At 35.1% G+C, this 19,479-nt stretch overlaps 1 protein-coding gene across 1 annotated transcript; it reads right to left on the bottom strand.

The window, feature by feature from the left end:
• Window positions 1–1,091: 1,091 nt before the first annotated feature.
• Window positions 1,092–6,809, bottom strand: LOC128206936 (uncharacterized). Its single transcript, XM_052909677.1, has 3 exons — window positions 6,710–6,809; window positions 3,457–5,070; window positions 1,092–2,473 (listed from the first exon to the last, which is right to left on the bottom strand). The coding sequence occupies exons 2-3, from the start codon at window positions 4,966–4,968 to the stop codon at window positions 2,258–2,260; spliced, it is 1,728 nt and encodes a 575-aa protein (XP_052765637.1). The 5' UTR covers window positions 4,969–5,070; window positions 6,710–6,809; the 3' UTR covers window positions 1,092–2,257.
• Between the last annotated feature and the right edge of the window lie 12,670 nt (window positions 6,810–19,479).

The following is a 19,479-nucleotide window of genomic DNA, read 5'->3' as shown; positions in this document are numbered from 1 at the left end:
ATGTCCCCTGAACAGTTTACGCACAGCATTGACAATAAACACCAACATGCAGCCTAACCTTCTGCCAAAGCTTTCCCCGACCAAAAACATTTAATTCCGGTTTACATTGCTAAGTTAGTTGCATTCTAAAGCATTGAGGAATGTCCCAGGAAATGTTAACGCACAGCATTGACCAATGGGCTACCACTTTCACCCTAATCTGCTGCCCTTTCTTACCCCCCCCCCCCCCACAATATTTTTGTTCAGGATTACACTGCTAATACACACAGAGTTGAATTTTAAAGCAGTGAGGAATGTCCCATGAATAGTTTACGCACAACATTTTTCACTCCTAATGCACGCACAGTTCCATTCTAAAGCACTGAGAAATGTTCCCTGAGGAGTTTCACGCAGAGTATCGACAATGAGCACCCACTTTCATCTTTACCTGCTGCCAACGCTTACCTAACTCATCATATTTTTATATTCCTGAATACACTGCTAATTCACGCAGAGCTGCATTCTAAAGCACTGAGGATTGTCCCCTAAAATATATATCTCACAGTTTCAGTGTACTTTAAACGTTTTTTTTTTTAAAAATCACTCGCGGAAATTATATAACTAAATAAACTTAATTAAACAATCAATGAAGTGAAAACCGCTTGTGATTTGATATTGTGAAAAGAAAATTTGGAGTGCCCATTGCGTATATGCAACCAAATAAACTGTTGCGAAGTTTACCAACACTTTAAACTGTTGACAAAATTATATTGACAATTATTATATTTTAATCGAATAGATTTCGAAGTCGATTTTTGCATTTAATTTCAATTAAGTTCGATTGTCATTTTTCGAACTAGAAAATTAATCTGTTCGATATTTTGCTGGGATTCTAATGTGTTATATTTACTCATTCATATTATTTTAAACTTAATAGAATACTTAGTTTGACTTAAGCATTACAAGCTGATCGTCATACAAACAAATATACAAACAAAAACATTGCAAGTGACATGTGAAAAAAGAATAATGCTCATAAATCATATTTCCTAAAACACATAAAAAAATAATACCCAAGTATTACAACTCAACTCAACCCAGAACTCGTTTTATTTAATTATTCAGATTACAATGTATGCAACAACATGAATAGGATGTATATAAAACGCATGTTAAATTATTGCTAATCGGGTACAGGAATTCGAAATAACTGATTAATAGTACGAAATATAATAATTATATATACATGTATAAAAGCTTAGCAGGGCCACTGTTGTTTTATCCCGTCTACAAAATGGGGCAGTATCACACCGTGTCAACTACGTTACTCAGACAGCGGTATAAAACACTAGGGGCTCTGTCTGGTTATATATTGTTTCGTGAAAACATACCGGGTACAAGTTCAATGTTATACAGAGTGATAGTAGTATCAGATTTGCATGTCACACAAGTAAAGGTAATCATATATTAGGTAATATCAATTATACTACAGAAATAGTCAATTTATACATATCATAACGACACTGAAATTCAATATGGAGACAAAAATACGTTTCAAGGGTAAAGTATCAATTAATATTTAGTGTAATGGATATATACTTGTATTGGCAAGACATTGCCGGGGGAGGTTGGGAGTGTTCTTGTTCATTATGAATGCATTATCTTAACAAGGATCCTCGGCGTAGCTCCAATAGGCGCGGTAGGCCCGGGCCTACACTTCGTTTCCAAAAATGAAAAATACAAAACGTCCAAATCTGCAATAATAACTGAAAGGAAAGGGGGTGACAGCTGAATTAACATTCAAGTAAACACTACAGGTTAACTAAACATATTTTTTCTAATCAGTTTTGAATTTCAGTTCTGTTATTGTACATCATGAGCAAGACAACAATAAAGTTTAGTGAAGTGCAATATAAAGCAAATTTCGATGACTAAAAAGGCTCAAGATATACGCTAAAACGCACCATATTCGATCTGGAGTAAAAAAAAATCCAGGGAGAGGTCCCTCAAACCCCCCTACCAAGTGGGCCTATACTTTTTAATAGGCCAAGCTACGCCCCTGAGGATGCACGTTCATATGTTTGTGTCTAGTTGATTGTCGTTTTGGGCCCTTGCTTTGTGCCCCTAAACAGGGTTTATATATGAACTTGTCCCTGTAATTTTCACTGTAGTATGTATTTTTATAACGTCCTGCACTTATAAGTCAGTTTAGAATATACAACTGCCTTCGTCTACATGTCTAGTTGTATTTATGTAGGATTTAAGAAATTTCAGCAGCCTAGTAATCGACATATGTTTCATATCGTTTTCCGTCGGTTTTGTTCGTAACCCTGTACACTAGTTCGGTGCTTTTAACAATAAGCACCTGTTCCCATTCAATTGTACACGGCGTTCTTTTGGGTTCGATATCGACTATAATTTCAGCAACCGCCTTCGTAGTTTTTTCTTCACAGTACCGAGGCTGATCAACCATTGACCGCCAAACAGCAAACACCTGAAAGTACAATAATTTGTTAAACCCGTCTTTTTATGCGAAAGAATTTACTTGCCATATACGAATAATGGGTTCGTTATTGTCTCAAATGTTTAAGTTATATATCACGCAAAATTGTTTCAGGCATGAAACCTTGTCATTAAACCAACTTACAAAAAGGCATTATGCATTTATGTCATAGCACGTTTTCAATTGACCTGGCACTCAGAAAGTTATCTTTTTGAACAATATCATATCGGAAACGACATTTTACATTTGAAATCACGCGATGATGGAAGCAATATATTAGAAACGTAGATGATTTATATTTGACTATTGCTCGAAATCGCAATGATTAACTTTGCACCGTGACTTTCATACTTATGTTTTTATGTAACAAACTTAAACCCACGTTTGCTTTTGTGCTCCCCGATGAGTTCATATATCGTATTTATTATCAAAAATATTGGCCTCTCTCACAAAAAAAAATGCCACGCTGAGAAGATTGTACATGTCTTCGTCAGTTTTTGAGATTTAAATCTTAAATTTGACACCGATTGCAGATATTATATGCAAATAAAACCACAACATTCCATAACTATCCATCCGGTCTTAACTCGTTTTGCAATAAAGTAATTGTCTATTGTTCACCGGACACGCTGGTGAATTAAGTCGTAATATGAAAGTCCGTGTATCATCCCCATGCCTGTTTAGGTATGCGCCATATCGCGCCAGGTCTTTTTTTACTGTATGCTTTACAAAAAATAATCTTATGGCATTTAAATAAAACACAGTTAAATATTTTATTATTCAACACTTTAATTCAAGTGAGAAAATTCGTCGTGAATTTTTAGACGAAATATATAGCATTGATGTAAGATTACTACGCGTCATGACTTCAGTAAACAACGTCGCACACACTGTTGGGTTAATTTATTTTGACCTGACCACGTTTTAAAATGTAAAAAAACCCATTTGAAATACTCATTAGATAGAATACTTACACTAAATTTGTTCCGTGTTCTTTCATGCAATATGTGCCTGCTTACTGAGAAATCATCATTGTATCTCAATATATCGCCTATATTGATCAGTGTATGTAACTCTCCCCATGGCCGTGCATATTTAAAGCATCCATATGCATATTTTGCCCTTCTTTCAATAATGTAGTTTTTTGATGGATATATACTGAAGGATAGCATAGCTTCTAAAATGTCACTTTGAGAAACTTCAAGGCAAATCTCATCAACTTTGAGTGCCAACTGCTCCATATCGGTACTCAGTGTTTGTTTTGAAAGAGGCACTTCAAAGGACCTCTCATCACTTTTGTATACCAACTGCTTCAGTTCGGTCTTAAATGTTTGGTGAGAAATAGCATCCATCACCTCTACACGGGGGCAATTGTTAATGAAAGTAAGAGTGTATAGAAATTCTGCAGTGTCTGACCACCCTTCTGAAGGAGGATAAACACAAAATCTGGCCACTGGTTCACATCCTGGATCGCTGCTGTACCTCCGTGATTCCGAGATGGATTTCCAAAGAAGAAGGTTGTGCGGTTTCATCTTGATTCGTGTATTGTAAAACGTCGCTAATTCTGTCCAACTGTATGATTGGTTTTCATATAAAAGATGTTCTCCTTTGCTAATGATAGTTTGAAAAACGCCCACACATTTATTTTCAGAAGAAGTGCCTTCGGGATTGAAGTTTAACTTTAATTCTTCTCTGTGTACGCCTTCTTGGAAAGGTTTGCAAAGTGAGATCCCATAGGTATACTGAAACGTTTTTGTTCTATCTAGGTCGAATATGAAAATATAATTCAAAAAATCACGTACTACTCTTGATGTATCATTACCATGTAATGGACTTTCACAGATTACGCATAACCAATCGCCAATGTTCATTAAATGGTCTCGCATGTCACATTGAATACCGGGACTGTCAATAGTAAAGGGAAGTAATATTTCTGGAAAAACCTCACATAAGGTATAACTTGCTTGTCGTTCATACGCACGGATCTTTATATCGGGATCAGAAGTCACCAATAAAACACCTTTCCAAAGTGAATACTTTTGATCTGTTGGTACCATTTCTAAAACGCATGCCAATAATACTGAAGACCGATGTACAACTTCAAGCGTCGTTTCAGGGATATGCATATACCTGGCTGCACTACGAATAGCGAGAACAGCGGTCTCAGATTGTATTTCTGGTAAAACAACAGTCCATTCCAATCGGTTTAGGTCTGAGCTTTTGTTTGTCGGTTTCGAAAGATGGGATAAGAAGCTTTCAAAAATCACTCTAATATTTCTTTCGGTTCCGTATTTGCTGAACGTTTCAAAGTTATGTTTAAACATATTGATAAGACGCAGACTGGAAATATTTTCTGCATCGCTAATGTAACAGAAAGTGTGCTTAGATTCGATAAAAATACATAGTTTAAAGTCATATAGTGGCAAGCTTTTAGTGCTAACGCTATTATTTGATGATCTGAACATATTAAGTAGACGACTGCCCATCTTGCACTGATGACGATTCACTTTTGCCTTGAATGCAAGTATTAATTACCCTGTTACTTTGTGTACTTAAAGACCCCTTTACGTTGTTACCATTTCGAGAACCTGCAAATACATGAAAGTGAATTAATGTTTCTACATATATTAATGCAATAAATGTCATAGGGTGGTCTTCTTCTATTCCGCCGCTACCTCTCTTACACAAACACACGGACAAACAGACTGACACGCAACCAATCGGACAAAACTGATAAACAAAAACACACTGACAATACAAATTGACAATCATTTACAAGAGACTTTCTCGCGAGACACTTAAACGGAGTGTCTAGGGTAAAATGTGTCACACAGCAAGATGGTATATGAACGAAGACAAACGAAGACGCACGAACAAGGACAAACACATACGAGAGAATTCCTTTAAAGCGAGTATCTACCGATAGGGTTCATCAAATTGGTTCGGCCGTGCCGAAGTCTCCTGAAACTTAGCGCGCAAAAGATGCATGTTATTACATTGTCGTATGATGTACGCGGATACGCCGAGTTCGGAGTTCGAGAGGAAAAATTAAGTGGGATTTTACCTTTAAATATAATAGGTACCTTGACATTCTTAACCGCATCAAAAATGACTCCTGGCTTTTTCGCTCACGTTGAAAAGAAAGAAAAACAATTAAAATTTTAACAAAATCATTACAAGTTTAGTCACTGCCCGCGCACATGAAATGTACTAGTTCCTCTTTCATCTAACACCTTGATTGTTAAAAAGTTAATGTGGTTTGCTGACGCTTCCGCCTCATATATAAAAGGTTGTTCGTATGTTTTTATTCATTTTATACATATCGAAGAATATCACACAGTATTTATATATTTTTTATTGTTTAATTATAGTTTTATTTTGTCTGATAGTTATCTTTGAATGACTTTATCTTAACTCTAAAGAGCTAGCGCTGTTTCTCCGGCTTGATACCTTTCTTTACAGGGGAAGGTGGAATCCGGTAAATGAGGATTAATCATTTTATCAGTTTACATTTTATTTTTGCGGTATTATTAATTGATTTTGAAATTGATGCGTGCTTTAATGAGGCGTATATATATATATATATATAGCAACTATTGATAATGATGTGACAAGTGTAAGGTTATTACCATGCTTACTAGTTTAAGCTCCTGGTAGACTCGAGTTCTAGAGAACTTTTGTTCAACTGACCGTTCCAACGCTGAAATCATTTAACGGTAAAGCAGTTCTGATGAGGGTTTGGATTGTTTGTGGTGTTTTTATTTATGTACGTGGTGTAAGTTTGGGTTTGGAGCCTGTTTGTGCTTTTGATGTTTATATATTTTTGTCTATAGTTCATTGTCGTCTGGGCCATTGCATTGTGCCCATTTAATTTTTTGACAACTGGGCTGGACTAGGGAGGCAAGCCATCGTTGACCCATATCGCCACCAATCACGGGAATCTTTAATTGTTAAATGTTTATTTACCACACTAAATTAACGGCTCTAGAAAAATATAACTTCTAAAGCAATTATGTGTATTTCGCGAGGTAATAAAACGCCAAAACGGTTGAAGAATGTTGCTATATAACTACCTAGTATAAGTACATATCTTTATGCGAGATTTAATGCGTCATATCACAAGAATTAAATTCCTTTCCTCAAAATGAAATGAGTAGAAGTTATTTGTGGAGAAAAAAACTATGAACATGTACGTAGGACTTATTAAACATATACAAGGCGACTTACCATAATCATTTTGATCCAATCACAACTCACACACACACTGACACAAGGAGAAACATAATTATAATAAAATATAACAGTTTAAATGTAATAACAAGAGAACATGCTGATTACTTCAGGGAAGTTAATTGATGTAGATTTAAGATTTGATTTCCGCAAGAAAATAATTCTGTGAATTACACAATGCACTTAATTAAGATCCTATAAGGGTCCTTAACATTTTCAAAGAAACACGGCACGGATGATGAATAATGAGCAACTATACAGTTTCGAAACAACTTAGATAGCTTCTGTCACAAAGACAGAATATAGTTGATTCCGGTTAAAACAATTCACACAATAAACACATTGATATTAATAAAAATGACACTTGATAATCCTTTGAATAAATTGATGTTTTGTGCATAGTAAATTTTATCATTTCTATGTTAAAAAGGATGATTTGGAAAAAATCTGGAACATAATTCAACAAAGACAATTTCAAAATGCAAGAAAACGCATTATTATACATTAGACAAATTAGTACTACTAAGAATTTCAAATCCTTCCTAATGAGATGGATTTTCTATGCAAAAGGGTATTTGTTAAATGTGTCGGCCATCTTACCGGCCATTTGGATTTGAGCTTTTCGCAAGAGATATTGTTTTGCAAACAACAGTTTTCATAAATAGAAGTTGGGTAAATGGTACCAGGGGCTTTGCCGATATAGAGTTAGACTAATAAAAAGAAAAATACATGTATGAAAACCAGAAATGGAATTAAATTCCCCCAAATAACCACATATATATAATGATGTATATACACATGGGTCAATGCTAAAATTCATCCATCCCATGAAAGATTGATCACGCGCATTGTATACTTTTAGTGCAAATTAGAGGTTGCCATTTCAACAGAACGTTCGGTATAATAATTCATTGAAAATAATTAAAAAAAATGGTAAAATTGCGATGATTTAAGGAACTATTTCGACGACAGTGCTTTTGAATGCAAAGTTATTGGCGTTGATAATTTTGCGCTAACCACAATCAATGACTCGAGAAATCTATGCAATTTGGGCTTCCAAAGTATTCATATATCACCACCACAACTAGTGTAAAGTGTTGTGAGGAGGCCATAAAATGTCGCCGTCGTCCTTTTTCTGGTACATTTAGGTTATTTACTTGAAAATAAAATCTTGCTTAAGCCTGTGCTGGAGTTGTCCACAGTCGTTCTCTGCCATTGTCTTACATTCGTTGTTTTGTAAATCGCTTCGATACATTTTCTTTACCGCGTAAACATTTTATTCTGAACGGTACAGAATAACGAATCGTGCATGTAATTACAGTGGGGGAACGGATACCCGATATAGCTCAAAGAGTGATAAATCGATAAGAGGTTGATTTTGACACATGTTTTTTATATCATTTGTTTTGGTATATTATTGTGATAGGTTTATCGATGTGTCGACGTGTTTCGGATTGCTGGATCCTGAGCAATATACGACTATAATGGAAATGTGTCTCCTATCTTGTATAATAGCACAATTATTGCCTAAAGTTCCATGATCGTTCACAACTGTTCAGTAAGGTGGTAAGATTTCAAATATAAAACAACGAATAAAAAAGAAGAATACACACTGAATCGAGCGATTTTATAGTATTAACAATAATTAGTATTGTGCAAGATATCAATACGATATGTGTTGTTGTTACGGAGATATTAATACTTTTTGATGCCCTGAAGGTGTACTGTGGATAGATGGAGCAAATATATAACTGCACAGAGGATAGCTACTAAGTGGATTTAGAACAGTAACGATGTACTTAGAATAACTGTGATAAAAATTACGGCTTTTTACCTCTACGGGAGAAATTGTTCTATGTTGTTTATATCTAGGGTTGATAGCAAAACATGTTGTTGTTTTCTTGTTTCTGTATGTACTTAAAACTGTATGGTCGGGCGTCTGAACGTATGCTGTGACGCCTAAGATATAAGGCCTCATAGGCGGCGCTTGCTAAGGGAATGTAATAATAGCTTTCCGAGTCCCCCATCTGTGAGTTGCAGGGAAATGTTAAACACATTAGGAAATTCTTCTCCTCGACAGAAATGATATTTTTTTAATACGAAACCCATGATCGTAGTATTTGATACTCTGGAGAGGTTTCATGCTAAGACTTAAAACTGAACATATAAGCATAGCGTTTCAATTTCAACCCGGCATTCTTGTAACGTATAGAATTCACAAAACATCAACCACGAGCGAGTCCGTCAGTCTTCAATTCTTTATGAACAGTTCCCAGCAAATAACCAGATTTTTGGGTCGGTAAGAACTGCCAACGACGAACATTAAGCCTCAACAATTAAGTGAACAAAATTTCTACTCAAGCTAAACAGTATAAAGGAATAAATTTAAGTAAAAGAAAAGAAAAAAATCACAATAAAATCACTGAAAAAAAATAAAATAGATACTTCAGGTAAAATTATTCGGGTTAAGTATGTTTTTTATAAATTGCTTAGTTGCAAACTCTTATGTGACTTGTATAAATATTACCACTTTTGTAATTAAAAACGACAAATAATGTATCATGTATCTTTTTATGTTCTATGACTATATTACGCACACATGAAATAAATATATATTGTACCACACTCGGTAATTAAAGTCCAACGCGCAATAAAAAATAAACATGATTGCAATTATTTTCAAAGACGAACAATAAATCGTTCTCATTTATCTCAGTTTGCCATGTAAAAGCGCTTCCTATTCCAACTGTTCCGCATAATAACGATCACAATGCCACTTGCTAAATAAGTCTGCAAATCTGCTGCTGGCCAATATTTTAAACTGTCTTCAAATCCACGAATATCTAAACGAAACATACCGTCAAGAACGTCAGGCTAACAAGTTACGTTTACGCTTAAAGCCATGGACGAAGAACAGTTCCCTTAAACAAACGACGCAGAAATCGGGGGACGTAAACTTGCTAGACACGATGCCACTTGACTGTTCATCACAATATAATATAGGTACATTAGACGAAAGTGAAAATGGCTCAAAACCCCCAAAACGAAACGGACTTAGACTTTCACTTTTTAATATATTGGAAGTCGATAGTCATGCGTCCAGGAGAGGAAAGGACGCGGAGCGTTCTGGATGATTTTTGAAGATCATCATCATTCAAATAACACATAGCGCAAATGTGTGTCACTATGCGTAACTCTAAACCGATCCGTACACTTATCCTTTTTGTTTTTTGAGCAAATCCATGTACTATTACCCGGCGTCACGTTCGAGGAGGCAGTCGCCGTGGGAAAGCTGGAAATAGTAGTGTTGCGATTTATTAAGATATTTAAGCTGTCTATGTCCGTAAGACTGACATTCAACATCTGTTACCACGTTGTATATTGACTAGAACATCTCGGTGAATCGTAAGTGTATATATTATCAAAGCACTTCATGAGTTTTAAACCGGGAAAAGCAAACATACTTCTCGGAGAAAGAAAACTAATCTCAAGGGCAAAAGTCCTGGAAAGAAAAGAAAAACAAAATATAAGACTGAAAAATTATGGAGGATACTGAGGACCAATAATCATAATTGTTTGGTTAAGGGCTGAAAAAGAAAGCTATGGAAACTGAGACAAATGACGAATCACCATCTAACCTCGAGAAAGAAAGAAAACAAATCAATATTTGGACGATGTCTACAATGAATATGGTGTTTAATATAAGGAAGATGAAGTTTCATTAGAAAACAGCCTGAAACAGCAGAAAGGTAAGAATTTAGTTGAAAGAAGAAGACCATTCATAGGGAAGCATATTTCCGCCAGCTTCCATTGTTCCAATGGGTTGTGTGTTTCAATTTAAGCAGAGTATTAAGGCAAAGCAGCGCAAAGTCACTCGCACTTTCACGGATATGGAACTCATGGGATTTAAGGAGAAAAAGGTTTATCCTGAGCGGAAGACGATATTTCATCAGTTCAAGCATACAGGGAAACAGGTGTGATCCAGTAACTAAGGATGTAGTACCTATATCTCAGTGGAAACAAACAGGACCATACTTCTGAGGAACTGCAATCAAGGCAGAAGTATAGCTCAACCTCGTCTCGTGACAGTGAATCAGCTTATGGCGCTTACAATCAGCTTGGAAGACGTCCAACCAAGCAGACAACACTGGTCGTTTGTCATCCTAAAAAACTGTAGTAAAACCTGCTTTCAATTCACGGAATATAAATTACTTTGAACATTCTGAATGTCAAAACACTGATAAAGTTGAGTTTGTGTACAGTGGTTAATCATTCTATGTATGTACATGGCTATTTCAATAAATCAAGTCGCAGAATTGCAATATTTTTACACTATGGCCTTGTTTTATACAAAAAGTAAAGTCTCGTAACAGATTTCACAAGAACTGACTGGCTGCCTGATTTGGTTGACATTACATATAAATTATCTGATTGTACATGTAAGGGTAAATATTACATTCTTTCGATTTTATTCTGGAACAAGCCATATATCAATTATACTTGGACTGAAATCATTGACTGGAATTTTGATATCAATGTTTGCTTTAACATGTTAACAACGACAGTGCGCAAAAAAGAAACTCTGTGTAGTTGGTCCTATAACCATGGTTTAATCAAGTAATTGTAGAGATATTCCCCACTGGCTGAAAAAAAAGGTGTTAAGTGTCAACTTCTGGTGCGCTTGTTTACTAGGGTTTTAGCCAGGTTTTTAAAGGGACTTGATGCGGGAAGAGCGTTAGAGTGCTTAAGGAAAAAGGGCACATCGAGGGTTGAATGTGAAAATGTTCAAAGTGACATTAAATAAAGAAGGAGATAGAACCTTTCCGCTTTCACCCTTCGACATGGTATCTACGTCTAAAAAGAAAGAAGGGTGCCAATACTGGTCTCCATATCTCCAACTAAATCCCATTGTTTACGTGAGATTATAAGTATCTTCCATGGCCGAGAGGTTCATTCCGACCCGAGCGTAGGGGGATTTGCGGAAACGAGGTTTACCGAGTTTCCCGCAAAACACCCCGCGCGAGGGTCGGGATGAACCTATCTTACACGAGCGGCTATGGTAGATGCTTTTTCTCCCACCTTAGTTAAACAAAATTAAGTAAAAATGTATTTTTTTGCTGGAACTCTTTTGTTCTTAGTGAAAATATTTGCGTATGGATATGCGATAATTCGTGGTTGTCATGGATATTCGCGCAGTGATTCAGAGTATGTAAATTGTCTGATCGGTCTTTAAATAGTTCTAAGAAGAGTGAAGCATTATTTCTTGAAAGGTGCGTGAAAACTGTTTTCTGGTGACATTTGAAGCGAGAACTAATTAACTAGCGTTCAAAATATTGCCACAAGACAAGGTTTCAAACAGACTCTACAGACGACAGTCTTCAACAAGGGAGGCAATTACAATATGGTGACGTTTAAAAGAAGTTCCATACGGGCAGTTTATCTTCGCCCGTGGGCAAGATAAGAATTTCTAGCATGATTAAATTAATGGGTCTATTTATCTGAGGTGGGTGAAAATAAGTGTTAAAGATTAGATTTTCATATGTCTAATTTTGAGATGCCACTGCTGAATGAATGCAGGATTATTGCACAATAACCGGCTACAAACTTGGTCACAGAGATAATTGTATTCACTCTCCTAATGTTTACATAGTTGAAAAGAATGAAGTCAAAAATGAAGTTTTTGAACCTGTGTATCTGGCTATTTGGTAGCTTTACCAGACATCTGTGAACATGCCTTACGAATTGTGATTACCTGCAGGAGAGGAATCCGCGCTTCAGAGTCTCTAAAACGAATGGTTTACCTTAAAATGCCTAGATCACGGATTCCTCTCCTGCAGGTAATCACAATTCCTGAATGCTGTCAAAATATTCGATTCCTGATATCCGCCACTTCCACATCATCAAACAGCTGTTTAAGTCCCTTCGATGTTGCAAAAGTTTATCACGTAAGCAAGGCTTCTGGATGTATTTTTTTGGCGTTAACTTATCTAGAACTAGTTTGAAACGAGCCTTTTCATTTACAAAATCAACTAATTGACATTGACGAGTTTGAATGATACGATTAAAAGACCGTTCATCATCATCATCATCATCATCATCATCGTCTGTTATTGTTGTTGTTGATGTCACCACAAACCATAACCACAATCATCATAATCACCATCACCACCACCACAATCATCATAATCACCACCACCACAATCATTATACTTACCACCACCACCACCACAATCATCATTAAAACCACCACCTTGGTTTCAAAATGTTCTTTGATGAATATAGCTTTGGCCGTATTGTTAAAAAGTTGAATTTTTACTTTCAGAAAATCATGCATATCGTCATCTCAAATGATGTTGTGATTTGTCATCAATATTGTTACAATTATTGAAGTTACATAATCTGTTTTGAAAAAATAAGAATATTTTAAGGTGGTTGTAAACAATTTTGCAGTTCGATTTAGTGTTATTGTGAAGAATTGAGTTTTGACAGATTGTTTTTAAAACCTGTTTATCACAGAGGGATGTATATTTTAAGACTTAGGTAGACCCAAAGTTGTCTATTTAAATATCAACACAATTTATGACATTAGCCAATGCAATTCCAGGCATCGCAACATGTATGTCAAATTTATATCAGCTGTGTTGTCAGAAAAACAGAAAATGCCTGTGGATTATAAATCATATGAATACTGTGTGGCTGTCTTGTTTTTTTACGTTTTCCCTTCATTCTATGCACTATTTAATGCGCTCAATAAAGGTTAAAGCTAAAATACATCTTCTTTTAATTTTTAATGTATTATTGTGTTAAACACATTTATCTTAAAGCTACACTCTTATAGATTGACCGTTTTAACTGTGCAGCTTTAAATGATCGAAACAAAAAAATGCATATTATTAAAGGTCTAGTTTAAGTCTTCTATAAGTGCCCCCCCCCCCACAAAACATGCTATAGTACACAACTACTGTTTATTGATCTTAATCTACTTGCCTGGATCTGAGTATCCTACTGTGCTGTTTTGGAAGTTTTATTATAATTAATGACCCTAAATGGCCCTGAGCCAATAAACAAATACACAGAAAATTGGCCCCTACTGTGACACCAGTGCAATAAGCAGGAGATGCACAGCAGGGGATTATCATGCCAAACATTCCTTAAACTAGGCGTTTAAGGTACATATGGAAAAAATATTAACAATATTTTGGCGCTTTTAAGCTGTGTTTCTTTTATTTACGTAGGTATTAATTCAGAAAACCCATCTATACACTTATGGCTAATATATTTTCATCTGCCCACACACACACATCATGTCGTTGTTATTTGATCATTGAAGTCAAATTAGTAAAAAATAATAACGCATTAAAAGTCATAATGTTTCTTTTGTTCATTTATCTAGACTTTGTAACTTTAAGGAGTTCTAAAAAACAAATTTGTTACCTGACATTTATAAGAAAAACATTGCAATAAAAACAATAAAATTGAATCAACCTAAATTGTGCGCCTTTAAATAAAGGCAATCAATAAATTATCTATGTAGCTTTCCAAGTGTGCTGTTTCCTTGCAGCATACAAACATGTAAATACGGCTTTAAAAGATTCCTTGTTTTCACTAACTCGACCCACCCTCTTTATCCCTCCCCTTTCTACACTTATTTGCATTTGACCTATATATTTGTTTATTCATTACCTAAATAAACGGAATTGTTGGATTGAACATGTTAAAAATCGACTATTTTATATTTATAACTTTTTACAATAGTGATATACCCTGATATACATGTAGGTCAGTTTGGTACAGAATCCCAGTTCTCAAAAACAAACAAGTATATAAATCAAAGTGCTGAAAGCACTGATGGACTAGGGCTTCATTCAGGGGACTGTTGACAACCATGTTTTAAGCATTGAAAAAATCGGCTCACATCACAAGGGGTCACTGTTTAATGGGCTAGCTTAAACTTTAGACTAAAACTGCTTGCAAGCTGCAAAGGAAATTTGAAAAATCTAGTTAAGTGTGTGTAGATTGAGGGGGGTGGGGGGGGGCTAAAGCGTTAAATCAGATAAAGTCATAGTTATTTTAAATTTCTCAAAGTCGTTAAATCAGACTTGTACAAATTAATTTACGTGGTTGGCACACATACTTCTTTAATTTGATCAATTCCTTTTATATCAAAGGACGGTTATTTGCAGTTTCAGAGAAGATTGTCAATGATGTAATTATATACTATATAGAAAACCTGTCGCCTCTTTTTCAGGGGAACTTTAATCCACAGGGCCATACTTTAAACAATCTTTGTAAAAGACATCTACATTGTACACCTATGTCATACTGCATACACAATGCTATTAGGAAGTAGTTTTTATATAAAAAGTGAAGAATTATTTTCTCCCTCTTAATTTGTGCTTGGTATTCAATTCATATAACATGTTACCATGATAACTTAGTGCTGTTGATAAATATTAGGCACTGCCTTCTGTCTCATGCTATTCATATAACTGCTGCAGACTTTTGTACATAGCAAAGCAAGTTGAGTAGACTAAGATGAGATGAATAAGTATGAAATATTGAAATGTCTTTTAAATACTTTGACCATCAAATTTCATAACATGATATCAGCAGTTCATCACACTGCTAGTGAGAATGGAATACAAAACATAATTTTATTCTTTATTTTATACCCATCAGTATTCCACATGCAATACATATCACAGAATACTTTAACCCATATTCCGCTCCAGTGCAATACGGCCATATACCACTCTTGTGACGTCGGTACGCCGCTCTTCTATCTGCTGTTGTAGAACCGAGCGTTCACGACGTAAAGCATCCAGAGAGTCGTAAGAGGTCTCCTTCTTCTGAGTCAAATTCACAAGCTCCTCTTGTATTTCCTTGTTCTCCTCCACTAGGGACTCAATGGCCTCTTGAACTTTTCGCGAAGCCTTTGTCTTCGGTCGAGCGCCATTTTCTGATGCCGCCATTTTTTTAAGTCAAATACTGGACGTCTGGACGGGACGAAATTAAACTGAACAATGACCAAATAGGATTAACACCTAAGCGACTATGGGTGACTGCGCATAAAAGTAGTTCCCATAATTATAACATTTTAGGCTAAAATGTGGTAACTGCGTTTTGATCCGGATATGGCGGAATGTCATATTTGATTCTGGTAGGTTTTTGTAGATTTTGATTTTACTCGGCTTGTGCCTTGTGCTGTCCGAATCTGCTAAAATCGTCGAATACAACTTCCTGGATCAAAACGCAGTACTTATAACCCTATTATGTACAAAACCTGTTACCCCGTGGACAGAGCATCTTTAACCCACAGGGCCATTGTAACTTTGAACAATCATTGTAAAAGACAACTACATACATGTACAAGATGCTTAAGGAAGTAGTTTGGAAACATTTAGAGTTATTTTCTCCGTCTTAATTTGCATGCATTAGATAACTCAATAAATGCAGCAGTTGGCCATTCTTATATTGTCCTCTGTCACTGTCCTGATAGCTCCCTATCTCAATAGATGCAAAAGGTTGTAGGTTCATGATTCCCTGGTCCAATATGTCATACAGAAGAAGATGGTTAATGTAGAATCAAGAAGCTTTCTTTTCAGGCACTCCAAATTGAATAGTACTGTAACATTTGGAGTGCCAAGAATTTGTTGGATTCCTAGGCAACAGGTATCAGGTGTTGCAGTACATTTGGCAAATACTTTTCACCCGTCCTTGTAAATCTAAAAAAGCTTTCATTTCGCAAAAGAAATTCATATTACTAATTTAAGGTTGCTAAATCAGAGTTTGAATAATTCTGAAAACTAGATGTGCCTTTAATTGCAGCAATTTGAACTCCAACTCATAATGTCAATTAAGCTGGTTATGCAATACTGCAGTTCCTTGGTGTTGGGATTGCTTTATTTACTTGAATAAACAAACAGTTCATGTGTTGGAAAGTACAATGTATTAACATGCATTTTTCTTGCCCTGACTCCATCCAAGCCTTTAATCTTAGATCAACATATACTTGGGGCTATGTGTAATATCAATGAGAACAATTAATTATGTTCAATTTAGTGCCACTTATGATATTTCATTCCACATACAAAAACACTAACATGTTTAAACCAATATCCTATGTTATGATAAAACCATTGCCAAGTTGGTAATTTGAAAAGACAAGAAATTATATCTGGTCAGGGTTTAACATAGTCTTTCTAGACAGCTGGACTTGTTTTGCAGTTACCTTGAAAATCTTCAAAAGCTAAACTGAACAAGACTTGAGCAAAACACCCACAATACCAAAAGGGGTTTTAAAGACTTATGAGATCATTCTCACATCACCTATACCATTAGTTCTTATCTACAAACTTAAGTCAACATAATACTTGATGTTTTACATAAATATTGCAATGAATAAAACATATTGCAATAAGTGCCAATAACATAGCAATCAAGTATGATAACTATAGGCCTAAACATTAGATTTCAACATTTTCCTGATAAACAATAAATAATTTTACTTAACAATTTTCTCATTTTTTTACACAAGCTGAAAAAATGGTCTCTTTTTGAATAGTTCACATATTTCATGGCTTTCATCATTCAAACTAACATTTCGCTTGTTATTTCAATATCCAATGTTTGTGTAAACATTCATAAATGATGGTAAAATTAACATTCATGCTAATCATGCCTACCAAAAGCACCTGACTGACCAATCAGTATCCAATTTTGGCAGGGCTTATTGGTGGTTCATTGAAATCAACCATGACCTCCCACAATCTGCACTGATCAACAGTAGTTAATGAATTGTTTCAATTGTTCTTATTTTCATAAACTTAGAAAACACAACTGCAGTGAATAAAATTTATTCCTCATCACTGAGAGAAAGTTTAGAAAAATGAACGAAGCCGAGTTACATCTAGTAGGATATCAAATCCTACAAATGTATTCATCATTTTTTATAACCGTATTTAGTAAATGTTAAGTTTTTGTATGTCTAAAAAGTTTCATTTTTTCGTATATCAAAGAACACTTGTGTGTATAAATTTGATGATATTTTGTGATTCATTTAATTTCATTTCTGTTTCATTTAGTGTTCAATCCCAAGCTTTCTTGTTCACATTTAAGTGCAAGAAAAGTCACTGATCTGAATAAATTCATTATAATGTAAGGTCACATAAAAGATATATTGTGCTTTTTAAAAATAACATTTTTTCATCTGTTTAAAAATATGTCAAATGAAGTGCATTGACATTTTATTATGAGTTTAAAGCTGCACTCTCATTTTGACAACTTTTTAAATGTTTGTCTTGGAACGACAATACCTAGTAATCTTTTTAAATTGAAAAACACGAAATAACTGCTATTAATAAATCATTTGTAAACTTTGGGGATCATCAGTAGTAAGTTTCAATGTATTAATTGTACACATCGATACCAAGTTTTTGTTAATTTTCTACAATTTTCTTTAAATTTTTGCTTTTTCATCATTAACTTAGTACAGCCCCTTTAAACTGTACCTTATAATGTCTGTGACTTATCAAATATTTAATAGTAATGGTCTACAACCAAGATTTGTTTTAATTATTCAGGTTTCAAACTGCATTGTGTATGCGATAGGAAAGGTAATCTTGAAAGCTCACTTAGTATATTTTTTACAAATAACATTCACCCTGCAAGGTACTCATATTTGGATGATACAAAAAGATTTGCCCAGTCATTTATGTATATTTGCATTTATTGATAAAGGATACCTTTTTCAAATCTTTGAATTAGATTACAAAGTATAAGTTATATATATAGGATCTGACACGAGTTGTCATTTAATACAAGATTTTATTAAACGAGTTTATGAAATTTGTTAGTAAGCGAGCCTCTGGCGAGCTTACTAACAACTTTCATGGATGAGTTTAATAAAATTCTTGTATTAAATGACAACGAGTGTCAGATCTTTTTTATCACATGCTTAAAACGGTGTTTTTATTACCAATTTAGTTCCACTTTCTGAACCGATTGTTTGACAGCCAAAGTACTCAGAGTAAAATGCCAACGATGCGCCATATAAATAGTTCCAAATTAAAATGACAGAAGTAACTAGCAGTTATCAAGTTTTAATTCTGATAAAGCGCTTAACAAGTCACAACTATAAAAATGTGTAGTAAAATATCCAACAGCATGAATAACGAACGATTTTATCCAAAAAAACCCACAATAAGTACACAATTTGATGACGTCACACTCAGAGTACATGCATTTACGCGGTTTATGTGACCTACATCGGTCTGTCAAGTTTTACTGTGTGCACGGATTTAAAAGTTATTCGCTGTCGCTTTCTACGATGATTTTGCAGCGTTTTCTTAGTGTACATGGAGTTTCACAACATGCAGATGATTACGGCGAAGCCTTGCTCTGTACTGCATGGATGTTGATGTTGAAAAAGTTCCACCAAGAATGTTTCCAGAGAACATGATGTTCTAGCCGCCATGGGATGTGTAAGGAGATGTCTGTGCTGCGGAATTCGTATTTGTGTTTTCGGTAACCGATAGCTGATTAAACTGGCAAGCAAATGGCATTGATTGCATATTGGTTGTGTTGGACAAGATGGAAATGTTTGAAATGTTCTTGTGGTGTTTGTAACTAATGTGGCTGTATTTGTTGACTGACTGGATATTTCTGTGACTAATGATCTTCATTATCTGGTTGGCGGAACATTGTTATCAGAAAGTTTTTGTACAAGATGCTTTCTGGCACTATGATTCGTTAGCCATTTGTCTCCC

The sequence above is a fragment of the Mya arenaria genome, chromosome 10 (assembly GCF_026914265.1).
Source record: "Mya arenaria isolate MELC-2E11 chromosome 10, ASM2691426v1".
In the NCBI taxonomy this organism is placed as follows: Eukaryota; Metazoa; Mollusca; class Bivalvia; order Myida; family Myidae; genus Mya; species Mya arenaria.
Note: the sequence above shows the minus strand (reverse complement) of the source record. Positions and strands in the feature narration are given on the sequence as shown.